The following is a 26589-nucleotide window of genomic DNA, read 5'->3' as shown; positions in this document are numbered from 1 at the left end:
GCATCCTCTAGGACGTAAGAGAAAATAGGATTTTGGTTACCTAACGGTAAATCCTTTTCTCGTAGTCCGTAGAAGATGCTGGGCATTGGTTTTATGGTTCAGTGTTACCTGGTTCCTAGGTAAATTCTGCGTTGTTTATTATTTCAGCTGTTGCTGAAGTTGTTCCGGCATGTTGTCCGCATTATCCTGTTTGTGTGAGCTGGTATAAATCTCACCACTATCTGTGTAATGCCTTCTCTCTAAGTATGTTGTCTCCTCGGGCACAGTTTCTAGAGTGAGTCTGGTAGGAGGGGCATAGAGGGAGGAGCCAGCCCACACTCTTAAACTCGTAAAGTGCCAATGGCTCCTGGTGGACCCGTCTATACCCCTTGGTACTAATGTGGACCCCAGCATCCTCTATGGACTACGAGAAAAGGATTTTCCGGTAGGTAACCAAAATCCTATTTTTTTAGGTAGAACATCTGTCTAATATTAAAACAGAAGATACAGAGGGAGAAGAAGAGACGTATGTGACTGTTATAAAAGAAGAAGATATAGACGGAGAAGAGGAGACATATGTGACTGATATAAAGGCAGAAGATATAGAGGGAGAAGAGGAGACGTATGTGACTGATATAAAGACAGAAGATATAGAGGGAGAAGAAGAGACAAATGTGACCGATATAAAGGCAGAAGATATAGAGGGAGAAGAAGAGACATATGTGACTGATATGAAGGAAGAAGATACAGAGGGAGAAGAAGACACGTATGTGAGGGGTAATCAGCAGTGTAAGGAGGAGGAGATCCCTACAGATATCAGCACAGGTGAGTAATAAACACTTTTCTCTGACGTCCTAGTGGATGCTGGGACTCCGTAAGGACCATGGGGAATAGCGGCTCCGCAGGAGACAGGGCACAAAATAAAAGCTTAAGGATCAGGTGGTGTGCACTGGCTCCTCCCCCTATGACCCTCCTCCAAGCCTCAGTTAGATTTTTGTGCCCGGCCGAGAAGGGTGCAATCTAGGTGGCTCTCCTGAGCTGCTTAGAATAAAAGTTTAGTTTCGGTTTTTTTATTTTCAGTGAGTCCTGCTGGCAACAGGCTCACTGCATCGTGGGACTAAGGGGAGAAGAAGCGAACTCACCTGCGTGCAGAGTGGATTGGGCTTCTTAGGCTACTGGACATTAGCTCCAGAGGGACGATCACAGGTACAGCCTGGATGGGTCACTGGAGCCGCGCCGCCGTCCCCCTTACAGAGCCAGAAGAGACGAAGAGGTCCGGTGAAATCGGCGGCAGAAGACATCCTGTCTTCAGACTAAGGTAGCACACAGCACCGCAGCTGTGCACCATTGCTCTCAGCACACTTCACACTCCGGTCACTGAGGGTGCAGGGCGCTGGGGGGGGAGCGCCCTGAGACGCAATATAACAGAAATATACCTTAGGTGGCTAAAGGAATACATCACATATAGCTCCTGGGCTATATGGATGTATTTTATCCCCTGCCATTTTACACAGAAAAAGCGGGAGATAAGGACGTCGTGAAGGGGCGGAGCCTATCTCCTCAGCACACTGGCGCCATTTTCCCTCACAGCTCCGCTGAAAGGACAGCTCCCTGACTCTCCCCTGCAGTCCTGCTTCTGAATCAGGGTAAAAAAGAGAAGGGGGGGCATTTTGGCAGCAGATAACAATATAAAACAGCAGCTATAAGGGATTAACACTTATATAAGGTTATCCCTGTATATATATATATAGCGCTGGGTGTGTGCTGGCAGACTCTCCCTCTGTCTCTCCAAAGGGCTAAGTGGGGTCCTGTCCTCTATCAGAGCATTCCCGGTGTGTGTGCTGTGTGTCGGTACGCGTGTGTCGACATGTATGAGGAGGAAAATGAGGTGGAGGCGGAGCAGTTGCCTGTGTTAGTGATGTCACCCCCTAGGGAGTCGACACCTGACTGGATGATTGTGTTTAAGCAATTAAGTGATAATGTCAGCAATTTGCAAAAAACTGTTGACGACATGAGACAGCCGGCAAATCAATTAGTGCCTGTTCAGGCGTCTCAGACACCGTCAGGGGCCCTAAAACGGCCGTTACCTCAGTGGGTCGACACAGATCCAGACACAGATACTGAGTCTAGTGTCGACGGTGACGAGACAAACGTAATGTCCAGTAGGGCCACACGTTACATGATCACGGCAATGAAAGAGGCATTGAACCTTTCTGACACTACAAGTACCACAAAGAAGGGTATTATGTGGGGTGTGAAAAAACTGCCAATATTTTTTCCTGAGTCAGATGAAATAAATGAGGTGTGTGATAAAGCGTGGGTTTCCCCCGATAAAAAACAGCTAATTTCTAATAAATTATTAGCACTATACCCTTTCCCGCCAGAGGTTAGGGCGCGGTGGGAAACACCCCCTAGGGTAGATAAGGCGCTCACACGTTTATCTAAACAAGTAGCGTTACCGTCCCCTGATACGGCCACCCTCAAAGAACCAGCTGATAGGAGGCTGGAAAATATCCTAAAAAGTATATACACACATACTGGTGTTATACTGCGACCAGCAATCGCATCAGCCTGGATGTGCAGTGCTGGAGTCGCATGGGCGGATTCCCTGACTGAGAATATTGATACCCTGGATAGGGACAATATTTTGTTAACTATAGAACATTTAAAGGATGCATTGCTATATATGCGTGATGCACAGAGGGATATTTGTACCCTGGCATCAAGAGTAAGTGCAATGTCCATCTCTGCCAGAAGAGCATTATGGACGCGACAGTGGTCAGGGGATGCAGATTCTAAACGGCACATGGAAGTATTGCCGTAGAAGGGGGAGGAGTTATTTGGGGCTGGTCTATCGGACCTGGTGGCCACGGCAACGGCTGGAAAATCCACCTTTTTACCCCAGGTTACTTCACATCAGCAGAAAAAGACACAGTCTTTTCAAACTCAGTCCTTTCGTTCCCATAAGTACAAGAGAGCAAAAGGCCACTCCTTTCTGCCCAAGGGCAGAGGAAGAGGAAAAAGACGGCACCATGCAGCCGCTTCCCAGGAGCAGAAGCCCTCCCCTGCTTCTGCCAAGTCTTCAGCATGACGCTGGGGCTTTACAAGCAGACTCAGACATGGTGGGGGCCCGTCTCAAGAATTTCAACGCGCAGTGGGCTCACTCGCAAGTGGATCCCTGGATTCTACAGGTAGTATCGCAGGGGTACAAACTGGAATTCGAGGCGTTTCCTCCTCGTCGGTTCCTGAAGTCTGCTTTACCAAAGTCTCCCTCCGACAGGGAGGCAGTTCTGGAAGCCATTCACAAGCTGTATTCCCAGCAGGTGATAATCAAGGTACCCCTCTTACAACAGGGAAAGGGGTATTATTCCACGCTGTTTGTGGTACCGAAGCCGGGCGGCTCGGTGAGAACAATCTTAAATCTAAAATCTTTGAACACTTACATAAAAAGGTTCAAATTCAAGATGGAGTCACTCAGGGCAGTGATAGCGAACCTGGAAGAAGGGGACTATATGGTGTCTCTGGACATCAAGGATGCTTATCTCCACGTCCCAATATACCCTTCTCACCAAGGGTACCTCAGGTTTGTAGTACAAAACTGTCATTATCAGTTTCAGACGCTGCCGTTTGGATTGTCCACGGCGCCTCGGGTCTTTACCAAGGTAATGGCCGAAATGATGATTCTTCTACGAAGAAAAGGCATCTTAATTATCCCTTACTCGGACGATCTCCTGATAAGGGCAAGAACCAGGGAACAGTTAGAAGTCGGAGTGGCACTATCTCAGGTAGTGCTACGTCAGCACGGGTGGATTCTAAATATTCCAAAATCGCAGCTGATTCCAACGACACGTCTACTGTTCCTAGGAATGATTCTGGACACAGTCCAGAAGAAGGTGTTTCTCCCGGAGGAGAAGGCCAGGGAGTTATCCGAGCTAGTCAGAAACCTCCTAAAACCAGGACAGGTCTCAGTACATCAGTGCACGAGGGTCCTGGGAAAAATGGTGGCTTCTTACGAAGCAATTCCATTCGGAAGATTCCATGCAAGAACGTTTCAGTGGGATCTACTGGACAAATGGTCCGGATCGCATCTTCAGATGCATTAGCGGATAACCCTGTCGCCAAGGACAAGGGTGTCTCTCCTGTGGTGGCTGCAGAGTGCTCATCTACTAGAGGGCCGCAGATTTGGCATTCAGGATTGGATCCTGGTAACCACGGATGCCAGCCTGAGAGGCTGGGGAGCAGTCACACAGGGAAGGAATTTCCAGGGCTTGTGGTCAAGCATGGAAACATCTCTTCATATAAACATTCTGGAACTAAGGGCCATTTACAATGCCTTAAGTCAAGCAAAACCTCTGCTTCAGGGTCAGGCGGTGTTGATCCAATCGGACAACATCACGTCAGTCGCCCACGTAAACAGACAGGGCGGCACGAGAAGCAGGAGGGCAATGGCAGAAGCTGCAAGGATTCTTCGCTGGGCGGAAAATCATGTGATAGCACTGTCAGCAGTGTTCATTCCGGGAGTGGACAACTGGGAAGCAGACTTCCTCAGCAGACACGACCTTCACCCGGGAGAGTGGGGACTTCACCCGGAAGTTTTCCACCTGATTGTAAACCGTTGGGAAAAACCAAAGGTGGACATGATGGCGTCACGTCTAAACAAAAAACTGGACAGATATTGCGCCAGGTCAAGGGACCCTCAGGCAATAGCAGTGGACGCTCTGGTAACGCCGTGGGTGTACCAGTCAGTGTATGTGTTCCCTCCTCTGCCTCTCATACCAAAAGTATTGAGAATCATAAGAAGGAGAGGAGTAAGAACTATACTCGTGGTTCCGGATTGGCCAAGAAGGACTTGGTACCCGGAACTTCAAGAGATGCTCACGGACGAACCGTGGCCTCTACCTCTAAGAAAGGACCTGCTACTGCAGGGGCCTTGTCTGTTCCAAGACTTACCGCGGCTGCGTTTGACGGCATGGCGGTTGAACGCCGGATCCTAAAGGAAAAGGGCATTCCAGAAGAAGTCATCCCTACCCTGGTCAAAGCCAGAAAGGAAGTAACCGCAAAACATTATCACCGCATTTGGCGTAAATGTGTTGCGTGGTGTGAGGCCAAGAAGGCCCCTACAGAGGAATTTCAACTGGGTCGTTTCCTGCATTTCCTGCAAACAGGACTGTCTATGGGCCTAAAATTAGGGTCCATTAAGGTTCAAATTTCGGCCTTGTCGATTTTCTTCCAGAAAGAACTGGCTTCAGTACCTGAAGTTCAGACATTTGTGAAAGGGGTGCTGCACATACAGCCTCCTTTTGTGCCTCCAGTGGCACCTTGGGATCTCAATGTTGTGTTGAGTTTTCTAAAATCACATTGGTTTGAACCACTTTCCACGGTAGACTTAAAATATCTCACGTGGAAGGTGTCGATGCTGTTAGCCTTGGCTTCAGCCAGGCGTGTGTCAGAATTGGCGGCTTTATCATGTAAAAGCCCTTATTTAATTTTTCATTCTGACAGGGCGGAATTGAGGACTCGTCCTCAATTTCTACCTAAGGTGGTTTCTGCATTTCACATGAACCAACCTATTGTGGTGTAGTATCCTTAGGTTAGTTTTTTGTCACACGCAAGTAATAGTGTTGCGTACCGGATTACGGCTTGACTTAGTGCCTATCAGTCCCCAAAGTCTTCTATTCCATACCTCCGTTGGGCTCTATATAGAATTTAGGAGACAGAAAATCGCTATATAACGTAGTAATTTTTCAACAGTTTTGGTCAATATATTTGTATGTCTCACATAATATTATATGCGTACCAAACAGAAGAAGGTTGTAGGCATATCAGATATAAATACAGGTGTTCGTCCTCATCAGAGGGTGATGGCCATCTGGACACCTTTTTGGGTGGTATAATAACGTTCTAATCAGTATTTTTTGTTGAAAAATATATATTTTTTTATTTGATATACAGAAATTTAAAAAAAAAATTTTTTTTTTAAAAAAGTAATAAATTGCTTAGCTTATAAAGGACATAGATGTCGGCAAAGGTTGGTCGGCAGGTCAGTCGTTCAGTGTCTCAACGCGTTTCGCCCAGCTCAGGGCTTCATCAGGAGATCAGAGTGTATTGTGATGAGGTCCTTTTTATACCCACAACAATTAGAGGTTCATTATGCAAATCACTTCCGGTTTTCGTCAGCTACGAAACCGGAAGTGCAAGTATATTTTATAAAGTCAGTGCTGCACTGTTTAGGTTAATGCATATAAGCCTAATAGTCATTTCAACTTGAAACAGACTGTATTTTCAGTCTGTTCTTATCAATTAAACAAGCCCCACTGGCTTGTTTACAAACAGCGCTGTTCGGCGCCTGGCTTCCGGCGGTGGCGTCACTTCCGCCGGAAGTGACGTATCGCCGAATGTAATGAATGTGAAGGGCTGCAGAGGTCTGTGTAGTGACGGCACAGCCTCCCCACACGTGGCTAATTAGCATATGTAAACAGTGCGGGCCGTGACTAGATTTGTAATCAGCAGCATTAATATGTGGCAAGGCGCCACAGCCCTCCGGCACATTGCTATTTAACATGGACAAACAATGCAGTTATATGTGTTCAGACATGATAGATCCATAATAATCATATAATAAATTATATATAAATATATAAATATATATGAATACATAACAGAGGTAAATGAAAAAGTGTACATAAAATCTTCAGTCTAAAATGATGAAAAATATATATGTTTCTAAAAAACAATATGTTTATAAAAAACAATTATTGGACAAAAATTCATATAAAAGAATAATAGTACTACGAAAATGATAAAGTGAAGAAATGGACCAGAAATTTGAACCAAGCAGCATTTTCGTTAGGGTGCAGAACACAAGAGACATACAACCACTTACCTAATATACCCGGTGGAACCGTCCATGTCGCCATCCGTTGCACGCTCCAGCACATCAAAGTGACGTCATCTGACGCACGCTACGTCCGGGGACACGGAGAGAACCTCGTCCACGTGACCAATAGTAACCAATGAGGAGAAAAGTATCAAGTAACCTGCCAACAAAACAGTGTAACAACACCGATCAAATTCTATCCTCTTAGATATATATATCTTTCTCCGGCAGGGACCACAGGTTATCCATAGGATAACATTGGGATATGATGACGTGACAGCGGATTTGCAACAAACTGTCAAAGCTTTCAGCCTCCCAGCATGCAACGGGCCTGTCCATATATCCCCGCCTCCTGGCTCAGGCAAATCGGCTTTTTGTTTGGTGCGGCAGGAGCCGGACCATGGTCAGAGGGCTGATGTTTAGCAGCCATAAGTTTTCTTATTTTATTTTTATATGAGTGATCTTTCTAAAAAACATCTTATACTCACCTTAGAGTCGCTCCAACAACTCCCCGCCGGGTCGCGACAACGCTTTCCCATGTGTACAGTGAGGCAGGCACAGGTTCTGGTAAACCTTCATGGGCTACTTTGCACAGACATTATCCAATGTAGCTGAACAGTTTATACCAGCTCCTATACCGTGATAGGTTTCACTATTAACCCTTACATGCAACATTCATTCTGAGGTTTATACACCTAGGGAATTGTCAGCCTCTCAAAAAAGCAGGCTGAAACGCTAGTGGTACGTAAATCACATAGACATGATACAACATCTTCACAGTCTACACATGTTTTAGATGAGGATTCGTTGGAGGATGAGGACTCATTGCACTTCAGAAGGTCTCAGCATAGTGGACATATCTGAGCTAATTAGTGCTATGTAAGCCATTCTATCCTCAGAAGAGGCAGCAGAGCCTGTGTTAAAAAACTAAGGCAACTGTGTTTAAACATCCCAAAACAGCTGATGGAAATTTTGGGTTACGCCCAGTAGGAAATTAGAATTCCAAGAAATGGAATTGCAATTATCCTCGTCCAGCTGGGGACTGTTTAAAAAAAAAAAAAAAAAAGGGAGATGGCTCCCAAAGTAGATTCGCAGGTCTTAGATTGGTGCGAAAATCTACATTACTTTTGTTTTCAACATCAATAAATGATGTCACTGGTTGTGTGGCCTGACTGGAAAGGCAGCAGGAAGCAGGATAAAGTCCTCCTGCTTATATAGGTCCTTTCTGCCTTTTACAGCTGTTCTACGGGCTCTTTAGGGCCCTTTCTTGCCCCTCTGTGTGTTTTGTAGGTTGCGGAGCCGGGGAGCCATTCATTTGGCTTTTGCAGGTTGCAGCCTACCCCCGGATCCGAAGCCGCGGACTGAAGTTATGCAGTGATCCCACCGCGGACCGGACCTCAGCGAGGTAGCGCTGCTACTCACTGAGGGCTGTGCGCCCTGTCCACTCTTGTGCCTAGCCGTGCTGTTGAAGCCGTGTGGAGAGGCTGACTGGGGATCAGCGGTGACCGCGGTGGGAGACACGGAGCGGAGCTGCTCTCCCGGCATCTGATGCGGTGCATACTACGGGGATTGGTGGCCTCAGCAGGGACGCGTCAGTTTAGTCAGCTCACCTGCCCGCAGCCTGCCTTCTCCTACTGTCCGCCGTTGAAGCCCTGAGTCGTGGCAGCGGGGAATACATGGAGTGCTTGCCTGTCATCACTCCAGCAGTGTCCTGGCATCTCCCCTCTCCTCCTAACCCATGGTGCTACGGGGGAATCTGGCTGAGCTTTGAATTATAGAGAACATACACGTGGGGTTCATATGCATCCAGATACGCTACCCTGCGCTACTGCATCCTAGTACCCTCTCCTGCCTTATTACTGACCTGGTTCACCCATCATAGCCGGCCAGTTTCTTCTGATTTGGGCTTCCCTGCCAGAAGTGGCCATCTTGAAAACTGGAAGTATAGCCACATGCCCTCCTGAAACCAGCCGCTTCTCTGGGAGCTACAGACACTGACAGTCCATGATCAGTGCCCTTCACTACAGCCTCAGTGATTTCCGGCAGGAACTTCTGCCGCTGCGGCCCTACCTGGGCAGTAAGTGGTCGCCTGAACTGCTTTTATTATTATTATTATTATTATTATTATTGCCTGGCCTCCACTCCTGCTCTGTTGACTCCCTCTAGTGGCAGACTGTGCTGACTACATCCTCCATACTGTTTGACTTCTTCAATACTTCTGCTATGGCCTCCTGACCTTGTTCTCTAATCTCCATAATGTTATGCTGATGAATGGTCAGAACTGGAAAATCATCTCATAAGAAAGCTAAACCCATTGTTTAAACTCGTTGTTTAAACCCATGGCTAGCCAGGTGGGCTCTCTTCTTCTCTCGGTTCTCCTTCAAGCTCTTTAACCGCCCAGGAACCTTATATCGAAGAGCAGATGCACTATCTCGTTATTTTCAAATGAATGATTCACTCAACTCCTCTGAGAAACAATTTATTCTGAATCCGGCTTCATTTGCTCCAGCTCGTACTGTTCGGGCTGTAACACACTGGCCGGTTTCCCACGGCTGGCAAATAGCCGGACAAACTTTGTCCGGCTTTTTGCCATCCGGGAGAAACCGGCAGAGTCTGTCACACAGGACGGCTTTGAACCGTGTGTAATGCTGTGCGCATGTGCAGCATTAGACACGGCTTGGGAAAAAGGCGTTGTGTGTGAAAGCTCCCCTTCACACACACACGGTTCACTGACTGCAAAGACGGCCCGGCAGCCGGACCTTCCAGTGGATAGTTCCGGCTGCAACCCAGCAGCCAGGCCGGGGCCGTGCAGTGTGAAGGGACCCTACCCCTCACACTGTTAATTACAATGCCGGCACAGGAAAAAGCCATCCGGCTTTTTCCCGGCCGGCAAAAGCCGGCTCGTGTGTTTTAGCCCTTCCTCTACCTCCTCCGGGGAGAACTTTTGTAGCACCAAAATTTTGCAGGAAATTGCTTACGTGGGCTCATTCTTCATCTTTCATGCGTCATGCCAGTGGTCTTAAGACTCTCGGGTTCATTCAGCGATTCTACTGGTAGCCTCATCTTAAAACGGATGTCTTTGAATTTGTAGCAGCCTTTTCCAAGTGTGTTCAACATAAAAGTCCACGAACATCTACCTCGGGTCTTCTTCATCCACTTCCAATACCTCTAAAGCCTTGGACTCACATCTCTATGGATTTCATAACTGATTTGCCAGTCTCCATAGGGCACAACACCATTTGGGTCATTTGTGGAATGATTTTCGAAGAAGGCTCACTTCATACCCCTCACCGGTCTTCCCTCTGCTCCTCAGCTATCCAAATTGTTTTTCTCATAGATTTTTCATTTGCATGGCCTTCCACAGGAAATAGTTTCTGATCGGGGTCCTCAATTCCTTGCCAAGTTCTGGAAAGCTCTCAGCTCTGTTCTAGGAATCAAGTTGAACTTCTCTTCAGCCTACCATCCCCAGACTGACTGACAGACTGAGAGAGTCGACCAAGATCTGGAAACTTTCTTATGGATGTTCATGTCCCCTGCTCAGGAAGACTGGATGGATTACCTCCCATTTGCTGAGTTTGCATACAATAACCTATATCATTCTTCTACCAATTCCACTCCTTTCTTCATTAATTATAGTTTTCATCCACAAGTTCCTTCCTTGTAATCTCTCCCACCTCTTGAGGTTCCTCCTGCTGAATCTGCTCTTCGTCGGTTCACTAAGATTTGGAGACAAATTTATAAGGCACTACTTAAGACTTCCCAGAAATAAAAGACCTATGCTGATCGGAAACGTAGGGCTGTTCCTAGTCTCAAAGTGGGAAATCGTGTTTGGATATCCACCAGAAACCTCAGACTCAAAGTTCCTACCAAAAAGTTTGCTCCAAGATTCATCGGTCCGTATCCTATGAAAAGAGTGTTGAATCCTGTTTCTTACAAGGTGAAACTGCCTCCCTATTTTAAAATCCCCAATGCCTTCCACATTTCTATGCTAAAGCCTCTTGTACTAAATCTTTTTCGGGCAGCTTTCCCCTAACCTCCCAGGGTTAAAGCTGCTCAAAATGAGGAATTCGAGGTTCATAAGTTTCTTGACTTCCGCAAGAGGTATGGTCGTGTCCAGTATCTCATAGATTGGAGAGGATATGTTCCGGAGGAAAGATCTTGGGTGGCTGCAGAGGATGTTCATGCTCCAAGACTGAGTTGTGCCTTTCATTCCAAGAATCCCACTAAGCAGCGTGGGTGTTCGGAGACCACCCTAAAAAGGGGGGTACTGTCAGCATCCGGAATCTTACCACTGGTTCTGGTCCCTGCGGCCTTCCTCTTAGCTGGCTGGTGTCGTTGCGATGGATAGGCACTACAGCAGCAAGGTCCTCTGGTGCGGCTGCCGGGTGTCTGGAGGCCAGGGTCCGGGTCCTGGGGAGCGGAGCATGGCAGCCGGAGGTGTCTGTTTCCAAGTGTCCTGTTGCTGGAGTGCTGCATCTGGGAGGCTGAGGCCAGAGGTCGTGGCTTTGTGCTGGTTTTACATGTGTCCTCTGTGCAGGGAGCCACCACATTGGAGACCAATCTAAGTCAATAGGTATCCCAGTTCGCGTCCAGCCAATCCGGTACAGGCTTCCCTTATAAAAAGGGGTTGATGCTTAGCTATGTTGCCAGTACTTCAAGTTACTTGCTGCTGTAAGGTGCCCTGCGCTCTGCACTCCCAGGTGAACCCCTGGTATCCTAGTTCTGTTGTGTCCGCCTGTTGGTCAGTTCTGTTATTGCAGTCCTTTGCTCCCAGTCCACCTACTCTTGCGATTTAACCACTGGGTCCTCTATCTGGTAGAGGGTCTCCGTTTGCTGATGGTGCTCACATCGATACGCTCTTCGTCAGTGTTTAAAAATCACGAGTCATCTCTTCATTCCATGTTCTTCAGCATAATTTACAAATCACAAGTCACTTCATTCAGTATTTTTCAGCGTCGGTTACAAGTCATGAACCTTTCGTCTTTCAGAATTCACTCAGACTTCTCTCCTAGTCATTGTGTATGATTGAGGTCTCATTAAAACTGAATTCCTCTTTCTTCAGTGTATCGTTCTCGGTCATTGTCCTCATTGCCTACCCCTCTACATCTTCGGGCCTAAGTGTTCAATCCATGAATAAGAACTACATTCAGCCACCTCGTTTCCTTCCTTTGCCAATAGCTGCTCCCTCAGTCAATTATCAGTCATCAGATCCCCAACTCAGGCCAAGCGTGACATGGAAGAAGGAGAATTCCTGGTTTCTTTGGATATTAAGGATGCGTATCTTCACATCCCAATATGGCTGCCTCTTCAGGTTTACCTCATGTTTGCACTGCAGCACAGTCACTACCAGGCCTTGCCTTTTGGTCTCTCAACTGCACTGAGGGTATTATCAGGGGTGATGGCAGAGATGTTGCTACAACTCCACAAGCAGGAAGTGAACATCATTCGATACTTGGACAATCTCCTCATAATGGCTATATTCAGAGTACAGTTGATGGAAAAGATCAGCCTTCCAACACGACTACTCACGGATCATGGGTGGATTCTCAATCTGCAGAAATCCCACCTAGAACCTATGCAGAGGCTTCAGTTCCTGGTAATGATACTGGACACGGTTTCTCAGAAGGTGTTCCTTCCTATGGACAAGGCAAAGATAATTCAGACGATGGTACGTTCCATTTTGAAGCTTAACAAAATCTCGGTACATCTTTGCATACGCTTACTGGGAAAGATGATGGCCTCCTACGACGTAATTCAGTACGGAAGATTCCATGCATGACCATTCCAGCTGGATCTGCTGGACAAATGGTCTGGGTCACATCTACACATGCGCCAGATGATATGCCTTTCACCAAAGGCCAGGATTTCCCTCTTATGGTGGTTGCTGATCTCCCTCTGGAGGGTCGACACTTCGGAATTCAGGATTGGATTCTGTTGACAACGGATGCAAGCCTCCATTGTTGGGGTGCAGTGACCCTAGGGGCTCGGTTCCAATGAAGGTGGTCTGATCAAGAGGCTTCCCTTCCGATAAATGTTTTGGAACTCAGGGTGATTTACAATGCCCTTTTGCTGACCTCTATGTCCTACAGTATCAGGCCATACAGGTATTGTCAGAAAACGCACCAACGTGGTGTACATAAACCAACAAGGAGGTCCAAACAGCAGAGCTGCAATGAGGGAGGTGTCACAGATACTCCTCTGGGTGGAGCGGAATCCCAAGGCCATTTCCGCCGTATTAATTCAGTGAGTAGACAATTGGGGAGCAGACTTCCTTAGTAGACACGATCTGCACCTGGGGAAATGGGGCCTCTACCCGCAAGTGTTACAGCAGATATTTCATTGGTGGGGCTGCCTGCAAATCGACTTGTTGGTTTCTCAGCTCACCAAGAAGCTCCTGCGCTACTGTTCTGGGATGAGGGATCCACAGGCCGTAGCAGTGGATGCTCTGGCGACACCGTGGATTTACCGGTTGGTGTACTTGTTTCCTCCAGTTCCTCTAATTCCAAGAGTTCTCAAAGGATTTAAAGGGGCAGGGTTCAGGCAATTCTGATTGCCCCATACTGGCCCTGCAGGGCCTGGTATGTAGACATTCTAGCCTTATTACTCGTATGCCCCTGGCCTCTGCCACTTCAGGATGATCGTCTTACACAAGGGCCGTTAGTCTATCCAGACTTACCACGGCTACGTTTGATGCAATGGAAGTATATTGGGAGGATTTTTGCCAGGAAAGAGATTCCGGGCAAGGTTATCTCGACTGTGCTCCAAGCTGGCCAGATGGTCGCATTGAAACATAACCATCGCATATGGAAGAAATGTGTCTCTTGGTGTGAGGGTCAACAGTATTCTGCTGTGGATTTTCATCTGGGACATTTCTTGCACTTCCTGCAGGCTGTTGTGGATGTGGGCCTACATTTAGGCTACATAAAAGTTCAAATCTCAGACTTATCTTTTTCTACCAGGGAACAATTGGCTGTTCTCCCAGTGGTCCAGATGTTCTTGACAGGTGTCCTTTATATTCGACCACCCTTTGTGCCTCCCACAGCGCCGTGAGTTCTCAATTTGGTTCTGGCTTTTCTCCAATCGGTTTGATTTAACCTTCCACAAGGTGGACATGGAGTATTTGACATGGCAGGCTATCATGTTGTTGGCCTTGACCTCGGTGAGGCGTGTTTTGGAATTAGGGGCCTTATCCTGTAAGAGTCCTTCTCTGGTGTTTCATGAGGATAGAGCTGTGCTCAAAACTCGCTAGACATTCTTGCCTAAGGTGCTGTCAGCATTTCATATTAATTGGCCGATGGTGGTTCTGGTTGTCACTGGCACGTCTGTTACACCAATGTCCTTGGACGTGGTTTGGGCTTTGGAGATTTATGTCAAGAGGCCAGCTTGTCTCAAAATCAGACTTGCTTTTTGTTCTCTATGATGCTTCAAAGATTGGTTGTCCTCCTTCGAAGCAGTCTATTGCATGTTGGATCAGGCTTACGATCCAACAGGCTCACTCTTCAGCGACTGTTCAGGCACACTCCACACGGTCAATGGGTTCTTCCTAGGTGGCTGCCCGCGGTGTCTCGGCTTTGCAGTTATGCTGGGCAGCTACTTGGTTGGGTTTGAATGCTCTGTTAAGTTTTAAAGGTTCAACACCTTGGCAACTGAGGACTTTCAGTTTGGTCAATCAGTTTTGATTGGGTCTCGGCACTCTCCCACCCGATTTGGAGTTTTGGAACTTCCTCATGGTACTAAGACCAACCCAGTATCCCCTTGGACATTAGAGAAAATAGGATTTTAATACCTACCGGTAAACCCTTTTTTTCATAGTCCATAGGGGATACTGGGCACCCGCCTCTGTGCTTTGATATTTTCCAGCAAGAGTTGTTCTTGTGTGTTGTATTTTTGGTCTGCTTTTGCTGTCCCTATTTTCAAGTTGTGTTTAGTGTTGCTATCCTCTTGTTATGTTATGTGCTGGTTCGTTCTCTCACCACTTTCTTGTCTCTTTTCCTCCTTTCAAAGTATGTCCGTCTCCTCGGGCACAGTTTTCCTAGACTGAGTCTACAGGAGGGGCTTAGAAGGGGGGAGCCAGCACACTCTCTGAAGAAGTTTTAAAGTGCCAGGCTCCAATGAACCCCATCTATACCCCATGGTACTAAGACCATGCCAGTATCCCCTACAGACTACGAGAAAAGGATTTAGCGGTAGGTATTAAAATCCTATGTTTTCAGTATAGCAGGGCCATCCTCGGTTGAAGGTATCACTGCGAAGGCGCCGTTTCGCATTACAATAACCTTAGTAGGAAATACCCATTTGTATTGTACATTTCCTTGGGTGGAATAGACGCCTTTTGGCCAGCGTCACAGGAGAAATATCTGGAAATATCTGCAGATTATACAGGCACTCAGCTGTGGATGAGGAAAGCAAAGCAGCCTAGTGAATGCATTCTTTAATATGAAAAAACGAGATTTATGGTAAGAACTTATCTTTGTTAAATCTCTTTCTGCGAGGTACACTGGGATCCACAAGGATTGGACAATGGAGTGTAGAGTAGGATCTTGATCTGAAGCACCAACAGGCTCAAAGCTTGACTGTTCCCAAGATGCACAGCGCCGCCTCCTCTATAACCCCGCCCCTCCGCACAGGAGCTCAGTTTTCAGTTAACCAGCCCAATGCAGTAGCAGGAAAAGAGATGACAACAGTTAGTAGCCACATACACCACACTCTCACGACAGGAGAAGTGTCAGCGGCTAATGCCATACCAACCCAAAGAAGCTAAGTGCGTCAGGGTGGGCGCCTTGTGGAGCCCAGTGTACCTCGCAGAGAGATTTAACAAAGGTAAGTTCTTACCATAAATCTCGTTTTCTGCTGCGGGGTACACTGGGATTGGACAATGGGGATGTCCTAAAGCAGTTCCTTATGGGAGGGGACGCACTGTAGCGGGCACAAGAACCTGACATCCAAAGGAGGCATCCTGGGAAGCGGCAGTATCGAAGGCATAGAACCTTATGAACGTGTTAACGAGGACTACGTAGCCGCCTTGCACAATTGTTCAAGTATCGCACCACGGCGGGCCGCCCAAGAGGGTCCCACAGACCGAGTAGAATGGGCAGTAATGTGAGCAGGAGCTGATAGACCAGCCTTCACATAAGCATGTGCAATCACCATTCTAATCCATCTGGGCAAAGTCTGCTTGTGAGCAGGCCAGCCACGTTTGTGAAATCCAAACAATACAAAGAATCAGATTTCCTAATGGAATCAGTTCTCTTCACATAGATACGGAGAGCCCGTACCACATCCAAAGACCGCTCTTTGGGAGACAAGTCAGGAGAGACAAGGGCAGGAACCACAATCTCCTGATTAAGGTGAAACGAAGAAACCACCTTAGGTAAATATCCGGGATGAGTCCTAAGGACCGCCCGGTCACGGTGAAATATCAGATGAGGTGAGCTACAAGACAAAGCACCCAAATCTGACACCCTTCTAGCTGAGGCAATAGCCAGCAGAAACACCACCTTAAGGGAAAGCCACTTAAGATCAGCTGAACCAAGAGGCTCAAATGGAGGTTCTTTTGCATGCCTCCAAAACCACCAACAAGTCCCAAGGAGCCACAGGCGAGACATAGGGAGGTTGGATACGCAACACACCCTGAGTAAATCTATGAACATCAGGCAAAGTTGCAATCTTTCTCTGAAACCACACCGACAAGGCAAAAATATGAACCTTTAGGGAGGCCAGCCACAAGCCTAAGTCTAGGCCTTGCTGAAGGAAAGCAAAAAGCTGTGCTGTACTAAATTTGGAAGCGTCATGATTGTTAGATGCGCACCAAACAAAGTAAGAATGCCAGACCCTATGGTAAATCCGAGCAGAAGCCGGTTTCCGGGCCCGCAACATAGTTTTAATGACCGCATCAGAAAACCCTTTAGCCCTCAAGATGGAAGCTTCAAGAGCCACGCCGTCAAAGACAGCGGGGCCAGGTCCTGGTAGACACATGGGCCCTGAACGAGGAGGTCTGGGTGTTGTGGAAGTAGTATTGGAAGCTCTGACGAGAGGCCCTGTAGGTCTGAGAACCAATGTCGTCTGGGCCACGCTGGAGCTATGAGAAGCAGGATTCCTGCTTGAACTTCCGAATCACTCTGGGCAGAAGTGACACTGGAGAGAACACGTACGGTAGCCGAAACTTCCATGGCACCGCCAGCGCATCCACAAATGCTGCTTGAGGATCCCTTGTCCTTGCTCCGAAGACCGGAACCTTGTGATTGTGTTGAGACGCCATCGGATCCACGTCTGGAAGGCCCCACCTTTCCACTAGGAGTTGAAACACTTCTGGATGGAGGCCCCACTCTCCGGCGTGTACGTCCTGACGACTGAGAGTCCGCTTCCCAATTCAGGACTCCCGGAATGAATATTGCTGGTAGATGGCGTTTCGCCCATTGAAGAATCCGTGATACTTCCTTCATTGCCATGTGGCTTCGAGTGCCGCCTTGATGATTTATGTATGCCACTGTGTGGTGGCGTTGTCCAACTGTATCTGAACAGGACGGTTCTGTATCAAGTGCTGGGCTAGGTTCAACGAGTTGAAGACCGCCCGCAATTCCAGAATGTTGATCGGGAGGAGAGACTCCTCCTTTGTCCACCGTCCCTGAAGGGAGTGTTGCTCCAACACCGTGCCCCAACCCCTCAGACTGGCCTCCGTTGTCAACAGTACCCAGTTGGGTATCCAGAAGGGACGGCCCCTGCCCAGTTGTTGGTCCTGGAGCCACCAGTACAGCGACAGACGGACCTCCGGAGTTGAGGAGATCATGTGAGATCTAATCCGGTGAGGCAGGCCGTCCCACTTGGCCAGAATCAGCCTCTGGTGGGGGCGAGAATGAAATTGAGCATACTCCACCATGTCGAATGCTGACACCATGAGGCCCAACACCTGCATTGCCGAATGAATCGACACTTGCGGACGAGAGAGGAAGCAACAAATCCTGTCCTGAAGTTTCAGGAACTTCTCCTGAGACAAGAACAACCGCTGGATGTGAGTGTCCAATAGCGCTCACAGATGCACTGAGCAGGGATCAGGGAGGATTTCTTCTAGTTGATGAGCCACCCGTGGGCTTGTAGAAACCGGATCGTCAAATCTAGGTGACGTAGGAGAATGTCTGGGGAATTTGCCAGGATCAACAGGTCATCTAGATACGGTAGGGTCCTGACCCCTTGACGATGGAGTACCGCCGTCATGGCCGCCATAACCTTGCTGAAGACTCGTGGAGCCGTTGTTGAACCAAAGGGTAATGCCCGAAACTGGTACTGGAGGTTGCCAACCGCAAACCTTGGGTATTGTTGATGTGACTCCAAGGCCAGAACTATAGAGCAAAGTGTTTCCATACGAAACTTGGAGACTCTCACAAACTTGTTCAGGGCCTTGAGGTTGAGAATGGGCCGGGAGGACCCATTCGGTTTCGGAACTAGGAATAACGGAGAATAGTACCTCTGACCTCTCTGAGCAAGAGGCACCTGTACTATGACTCCTGAGTCCAGGAGGGTCTGTACCACCGAATGTAGGGTCTTTGCCTTTACTTGGTCCGAAGGGACGTCTGTCAGGCAAAATCGATGAGGAGGACGGTTTTTGAAGGCTATGGCGTAACCGTGAGTAACGACTTCCCGTACCCAGGCATCTGAAGTGGTCCTGGTATACCCTAGAAGCCAGCCCCCCACCCTGGTAATCCCCAGAGGGAGGCCTGCCCCGTCATGCGGCAGGCTTATCAGTCTTGGAAGCTGGCTGACGGGCAGCCCAGGCTCTTTTGGGCTTTGGCTTACCGGGTTTGGAAGTGCGGGCCTGCTTGTGGTAGGCCTGACCTTTTGCTTTACCTGAAGGACGGAAGGGACGATAGGAAGTACTCTTAGCCTTCGGTACAGAAAGAGCAGTATTAGGCAGACACGCAGTTTTTGGCAGTAGCCAAATCAGCCACTATCTTGTGTAAGTCCTCTCCGAATAGGATATCTCCCTTGAAAGGGAGTACCTGCAGGGTTTTTCTAGAATACAGATCCACAGACCAGGATCTCAGCCACAAATCCAGCGCGCCAGGACAGACGTAGTAGAAATCTTGGCTGCCAGAATGCCGACATCAGAAGCCGCCTCTTTAATATACAGAGAAGCTGTGACAATATACGACGAGCATTGTCTAGCATGGTCAGAAGAGATTTCAGCTTCCAGCTGAAAGTGGATACAATGTATCGCCTATGGAGCGCATAGGCGATACATTGTATCTCTGCCGTGTGCAGCCTCACTGACACTACAACTACATGTACCACCAGCGGGAGAAAGCGGCCCAAACGGCCCGCAAGCAATTTAGCAAAGAGTTTAATGTCGCAATTGAGGAGGGAAATAGGTCGGTAGCTCGAGCACTGGGTGGGGTCCTTACCCTCTTTTGGGATTACAGTTATATGTGCTTCCAAGGTCTGCGGAGAAAAGCCTTTCTCGGCAGAGATGGAATTGCACGCCTTCAAGAAGAGGGGCAACAGGGATTGTTTAAAGGCTTTATAGTATCCGACTGGGAAACCATCCGGGCCCGGACTCTTCCCAGTTGGTGTAGCCGCCAAGGCTGTTTCCAGCTCTTCTATGGTAAAGGGTTGTTCCAGAGCATCCAGGTCTGACTCAGGAAGATTTGGAAATTCAACTTCCGCCAGGTATCTCTGTACCAATACCCTCAGATCAGAGGCAGCCTGAGGGGTTTGATCCTTTCTAAGATTATAGAGGGACTCCTAATAATTTTGGAAGGAATGAGCAATCTGAGGCAGTGTATATGCAGCACGTCCCCCCGGCTCATGGACAGAGCGATTCACAAAAAAATAGACCCGCACTTGAGCCCTCAGAGACTAACACCCAGATACGAATGAATAGTGAATACCCGTATTGTATGAAATAACAGCCGCGTTTGACTGATGGTCTATTCATTCGTAATTCATAACTTTGCCAATCAAACAATTACGAATAGACCAGACACTGCCGAGATTTGTGCTTAGTGTTATGATTCCTGTACTCCAGACCGGAGAAGATCTTATGGCAGGGATCTGAGTACAGGAACAATATGCTGGTTGTGGGAGCTGGAGAGCCTAGTAACCCCTGGCGCCCTAACTCCGTTGTCTCGCCCGTGTTATCAGAAATCCCCTGCGAGACTATGGTTGCTTGAGCCCATGGCAGCCGCGTTCGAAGGGCGGATTATGTCTGCCCAACCCCGATGCCCCCGCAGGTCTTAATGGGAGACAAGGGGAAGTCCGAGACAGGGTGATAACAAGGGGCCCTCTGACTAAGCAACCAAGCCAGGGGTTACAAGCTAACTTAACTAAATCAAAAGGTATGTGCGGACTAGCCGCCAGGGAAAAGGACAACCAAAGATCCACTGATCCGACACTCCTATCCGGCACCGCTGGACACCAGAGTGGATCTTGTGGAAGCGGAATCCTCCGCAAAGCTCCAGAACACAATATAAACAAAATAATAAACTGTAGCGGACAAGCCGCAACACACGGCTGCGCCGCGACTCACGAACACCACCAGATGTTAAAAGTGCTCGGTCAGACTCCAGGAACAGATGGTAACTTCCGAGTACAGGATCACTGAGAACAGGAACAAACGAACAGACCGGGACTGGGAACTCTCTCTGCAGCAGAATCAGGCAAACAGGAAGCTATCACCAGCATCTGCGAACTGCCCTCAGCCAGCATATAACAGGGAGACCTAATTAATAATCACATGCAGCTGCCTTGTTGCATGATTCCAACCTGACCAGATGCAAGCAGCCAGGTGAGGCTGAACACATGGGAACAGGCTGCAATTACATAGACTCACCAGCGGCAGCAGACAAGAGTATTATAAAACAGAGCAACGGGAAATCCTGGCATGCAAGACAACTTTATAAACATAAATAGGAATGAACCACTACCTGTGGTTCATAACAGTATCCCCTCCTTAAGGGTGAGCTCCGAGCACCCCATGACACCCACGGGGAACATAAACAGAAGTATAACATAAAATACAGAACCAAAATGCAAAACAGGAATGAGCCACAGCCGTGGCTCATAACATTACCCCCCTCTTGAGGAGGGGTCAAAAGACCCCAAAATTCAGACTATCCAGAACAAGGGATACAAAAAAAAAAACCTGACACATTGGTCAAACAGACACAAAAACAGAAACAAGCTGCAACCACGGCTTGTAACAGTGCCCTCCCCCTGACGGTGGCCACTGGACACAAGATAAGGAAAAAAAATATTTTTTTTTTTTATCAAGACAAGAGTCAAAAATTATTTCTTTTTCTTCTTCTTCTTTTTACAAAGCTCTTTAGGTCTGACCAAGGTAATTCCCCAAACATTGTCTGAACTGATGGTACCACCCAACAAGGCTGCGTTCAAATCAGAGACAGGTTTCTTACCCTTGGGAGCTGAACTTTCTGGCAAAGTACTATTATTAGAAGAAGAAGAAGTCAGAAAAGCACATCCTGCAGTCAAAACAACGGGCTGGGACTCTTGTGCCGAGTTTACAGTATTTGGTGGAATCTCAGCAGACAAGACGGGTGACTTAGAGGAACCTGAACCAATTTCTTTGGGACCATATCTTTTAATAATTGCATCACTGAATGCTGGGGGATCCTGAAGAATGGGATCTTCAGCTTTCATTAGGCTGGTCACCCACTCAAAAGGCTCTCCTTTAAAAGAATAAATAAGATAGAGCACAAGGTTCTCTGGAGTGATGCCCAGAAATGGTCTAGACAACATAATAATGTAATAGTGTTTGTAAAGCGCCAGAAATTGGGCTAAGTCCCCATCAAAGATTATGGATGTTGAGATATCAGAGTCAGGATCTGTTTCCTTCCCATCTAACTGACTGAAGTGCTTTGCTAGTACCTGGTCACTATTGCCCTTACTTGAGGCTGAGACTCTCTGAACCCCACCCGGGGCAGTGACTTTCTGAACCCCACACGGGGCAGTGACTTTCTGAACCCCACCCGGGGTAGTGACTTTCTGAACCCCACCCGGGGCAGTGACTTTCTGAACCCCACCCGGGGCAGTGACTTTCTGAACCCCACCCGGGGCAGTGACTTTCTGAACCCCACCCGGGGCAGTGACTTCCTGAACCCCACCTGGGGCAGTGGCCTCCGGGAACCCCGCTGGGGCAGTGGCCTCCGGGAACCCCGCTGGGGCAGTGGCCTCCGGGAACCCCGCTGGGGCAGTGGCCTCCGGGAACCCCGCTGGGGCAGTGGCCTCCGGGAACCCCGCTGGGGTCAGCACCTCGGATTCTTTTACTGGGACCGGGCCGTTGGCCTCCCTGACTGGGATCGGGCCATCGGCCTCCCTCTCTGAGTCGATAATTATCGAAAGTTCTCCCGGGACTATGACTTCCGGGACTTTTGCTGAAGCAATAACGTTCAGATCCTCCACTAATGCTATGCTTCTTAAGTTCTTTCCTGGGGAAGCGACTTCTAGACCCTTCTTTGGGGCTGCGTCTCTCGAGACCCCACTTGGGGATATTACTTCAAAGATCCCTTCTGGGGTTTTGCTTCTCGAGTTCCCTTCAAGAACTATGGTTTTAGATACCCTTTCTGGGATTGCGCTTTTCAATTCCCTACCTGGGGTAACAGCTTCTGAGACCCCTTCTGGTATGGACACCTGAACTACAATATTTGATGTCCCTCTATAAGCTTGGGCATCGGGTACCGCACCAGCACTCTGGGTATCGGGTACCGCACCAGCACTCTGGGCATCGGGCACCACTCCAGGACCCTGGGCTACGGGCACCACTCCAGGACCCTGGGCTACGGGCACCACTCCAGGACCCTGGGCTACGGGCACCACTCCAGGACCCTGGGCTACGGGCACCACTCCAGGACCCTGGGCTACGGGCACCACTCCAGGACCCTGGGCTACGGGCACCACTCCAGGAGCTTGCAACTCTGCTTCAACAGGAACCTCAAGAGAGGAAAGAAACATTCTCTTTTGATTCCGGAATCTATACCGGGGCTCCCTTGCCCAAGGACCCCAATTATAGGACAGAGAGTTTTTTAGTGTGGGTTGTGTGACAAGTACCTCTGCCACAGTAGGGACAGGAGTAGGTCTTGTATCCTGACTCAACTTGGCCAGAGGGCAAGACTCGTCACCACACTTTGGCTTGCGCAACTCACAGGTCTGCAGATAGTGGCCTAAACCCCCACAATATAGGCACAAGTTTAAGTTTCTGCGACGCAGACGCTCCTCTTCTGAGAGCTCGGGCCGCAGAAAACTTTTAAACCTTTTCTCTTCAATTAAACCAGAGGATTCTCTTGTCACCATACTGTGAACAAGAGTCTCTTTAGAGATAGATGTACTCTCAACGACTTCTGGCAAGAGGAGCAAGATTTTAGTCAGAAGGTTTTGCAGTTGCTTCAAAGATTGCTGCAAAACTGCTAGTCGCTCAGGTTTCAGAGCACTGACAGCAGAGTTCAGGGCTGAGAGAGATGCCTGCAGGGCTTGCATAGTTGACATAGGAGGATTTAAAACTAGACAAGGCAAGACTAGACAAGGCAAGACTAGACAAGGCAAGACTAGACAAGGCAAGACTAGACAAGGCTGGAAATTTTTTTTTATTTTTTTTAAAACACCGGACTGGATCTCTAAACACCGGACTGGATCTCTAAACACCGGACTGGATCTCTAAACACCGGACTGGATCTCTAAACACCGGACTGGATCTCAAAACACCGGACTGGGCCAAAAAAGAAAAAAAGTGTTTTATTTCTTTTTTGTGGTAGGGCTGGTGATAATGTTATGATTCCTGTACTCCAGACCGGAGAAGATCTTATGGCAGGGATCTGAGTACAGGAACAATATGCTGGTTGTGGGAGCTGGAGAGCCTAGTAACCCCTGGCGCCCTAACTCCGTTGTCTCGCCCGTGTTATCAGAAATCCCCTGCGAGACTATGGTTGCTTGAGCCCATGGCAGCCGCGTTCGAAGGGCGGATTATGTCTGCCCAACCCCGATGCCCCCGCAGGTCTTAATGGGAGACAAGGGGAAGTCCGAGACAGGGTGATAACAAGGGGCCCTCTGACTAAGCAACCAAGCCAGGGGTTACAAGCTAACTTAACTAAATCAAAAGGTATGTGCGGACTAGCCGCCAGGGAAAAGGACAACCAAAGATCCACTGATCCGACACTCCTATCCGGCACCGCTGGACACCAGAGTGGATCTTGTGGAAGCGGAATCCTCCGCAAAGCTCCAGAACACAATAGAAACAAAATAATAAACTGTAGCGGACAAGCCGCAACACACGGCTGCGCCGCGACTCACGAACACCACCAGATGTTAAAGGTGCTCGGTCAGACTCCAGGAACAGATGGTAACTTCCGAGTACAGGATCACTGAGAACAGGAACAAACGAACAGACCGGGACTGGGAACTCTCTCTGCAGCAGAATCAGGCAAACAGGAAGCTATCACCAGCATCTGCGAACTGCCCTCAGCCAGCATATAACAGGGAGACCTAATTAATAATCACATGCAGCTGCCTTGTTGCATGATTCCAACCTGACCAGATGCAATTAGCAGCCAGGTGAGGCTGAACACATGGGAACAGGCTGCAATTACATAGACTCACCAGCGGCAGCAGACAAGAGTATTATAAAACAGAGCAACGGGAAATCCTGGCATGCAAGACAACTTTATAAACATAAATAGGAATGAACCATTACCTGTGGTTCATAACAGTATCCCCTCCTTAAGGGTGAGCTCCGAGCACCCCATGACACCCACGGGGAACATAAACAGAAGTATAACATAAAATACAGAACCAAAATGCAAAACAGGAATGAGCCACAGCCGTGGCTCATAACACTTAGTGAATCCCGGATTGAGACTTTGAAGAAAAAAAAACACAAATTGGGCAAACTCGGATTATTAGTAAATACTGGCCCATGTCTTCCTGAAGGGTGTCATGTGCTGAAATCAGATCTTTGTGAGATGCAACAATCTCTTTCATCTTAGTCTGTACGAGTGCCAATCTCACTGATACTGGACCTCAAAGCTTGAATATTAGAGTTAAGTTCTGAGGTTATTTCAGTCCTTAAATGCAGATAACATAGAATGTATAGAGCGTAGAGTAACAGGACCATCTAGAGTATCTTAAGACGTCTTCAGCCATTACAGCCGGGCTGTGCGTCTGACAAGAAGAAGCAGATGATGTTGTAGCGGTCTCAGAAGGACCACCTGAATTCGAGGTACCAAAGAGATGGACAGGTGGGGCCGATTTGTTACCTATTAACCTTTTTTGGAGGCATGGTAAGCCGGCTACAAAGAGACTGACCTCTCAGAGATAGGAAAATACAAACGATCTATAAATAAAAGGAGCAGTAATACGCTGTCAGGAGGTTACATCAAGATGACTCAGTTCAATATGACATTCTTAGTCGGGGTGACGGGGGTATCCGAGCCAAAATTTCAAGTAAACATGATGTAATGCAACTCAAATAACACAGTAATGACCGAGAAATTACACTAGAAATGCTTCAATTTAGGTTAGTGACCCTGGTCGGTCCAGCCGTCAGGACACTTATTTATATTAAACCTTATTGAAGGCAGAAGACAAAGCATGCGATGGCCGGGCACCAGGATCCAAAATGGCAGCCATCTCACTTCCCAATTTCACCACTTGGCTCCGGTGACTGTGGGCATCCCGTTCTGTCCCCAGCAGTATTGGGAGCTACGCACCTGTGTTATCTAGAGAGCAAGTTCTCCCGTCTGAGCCAAAAGCGCCTTCAAGTCAGGTATCCGGAGCGTGCAGGAAAGACTGAGCGCACATAGTCCCAGAATACAGCCCATGGCTTCATAGGCGTCACTAGGCTGCGGCAGTGAACAGTGCTGTGAGTGAGCGGAGCGAGCGGCTGTAGGGCAGGAGGAGTGGGGGACTTAATAAATAGGGTCTTGGTTCCAGCGGCGGCTGAGAGCTATTAGGTAGGGTAGATAAGAAGCCACTTAGTGAGGAGAGCTCCAGAAAGCACGTCTGGATGGACCACGCTCCTCTTATTTATTATTTTATATAATAACAGGGGTGACAGATGTGGTACATACCTGCAAAGGCAGATCCAATCTCTTTCTCATCAGACTCTGCTGTCTTCCCTGCACTCTCACTCAGATGTTCACTGCTGCCAGTAGCACATGTATGAGAAGCAGAAGTATGGCGGTAGCTGTATAGATTCTGATATGTAATTCTCTGTATCATACTTACCGTACACACATGATCCTTATTACTATTGAGAATATAGAGGTAAGACACTGATGATGGGGATGTAAAAATAGGATTTTAATTACCTACCGGTAAATCCTTTTCTCGTAGTCTGTAGAGAATGCTGGGGTCCATTTAGTATCATGGGGTATAGACGGGTCCTTTGGGAGCCACTGGCACTTTAAGAGTTTAATAGTGTGGGCTAGTTTCCCTCTATGCCCCTCCTACCAGACTCAGTCTAGAAACTGTGCCCGAGGAGATGGACATACTTCGAGAGAAGGAAATACACAGATAGTGGTGAGATTCACACCAGCTCACACAAAACAAAAAGGAAAGCCAAACTAACCAACTTGGAACAATTCAGCAACGGCTAAACCAACAATGCTGAACCAAGTAACACTGCAGTAATACGAAGCACAGGGCAGGCGCCCAGCATCCTCTACGGACTACGAGAAAAGGATTTACCGGTAGGTAATTAAAATCCTATTTTCTCTTACATCCTAGAGGATGCT

General features: G+C 48.1%; 1 protein-coding gene across 1 annotated transcript in view; it reads left to right on the top strand.

The window, feature by feature from the left end:
- Positions 1–453: 453 nt before the first annotated feature.
- LOC134983515 (uncharacterized) overlaps positions 454–26589 on the top strand; it is a 251465-nt gene continuing 225329 nt past the window's right edge. The window contains exon 1 of the mRNA XM_063949173.1: positions 454–804. Coding sequence (XP_063805243.1) covers positions 711–804 — 94 coding nt within the window. The 5' untranslated portion in view covers positions 454–710. The remainder of the gene's footprint in view (positions 805–26589) is intronic.

This window comes from Pseudophryne corroboree (genome assembly GCF_028390025.1).
Source record: "Pseudophryne corroboree isolate aPseCor3 chromosome 3 unlocalized genomic scaffold, aPseCor3.hap2 SUPER_3_unloc_17, whole genome shotgun sequence".
NCBI classification, from domain to species: Eukaryota; Metazoa; Chordata; class Amphibia; order Anura; family Myobatrachidae; genus Pseudophryne; species Pseudophryne corroboree.
This window is presented reverse-complemented; position numbering and strand designations above follow the sequence as displayed.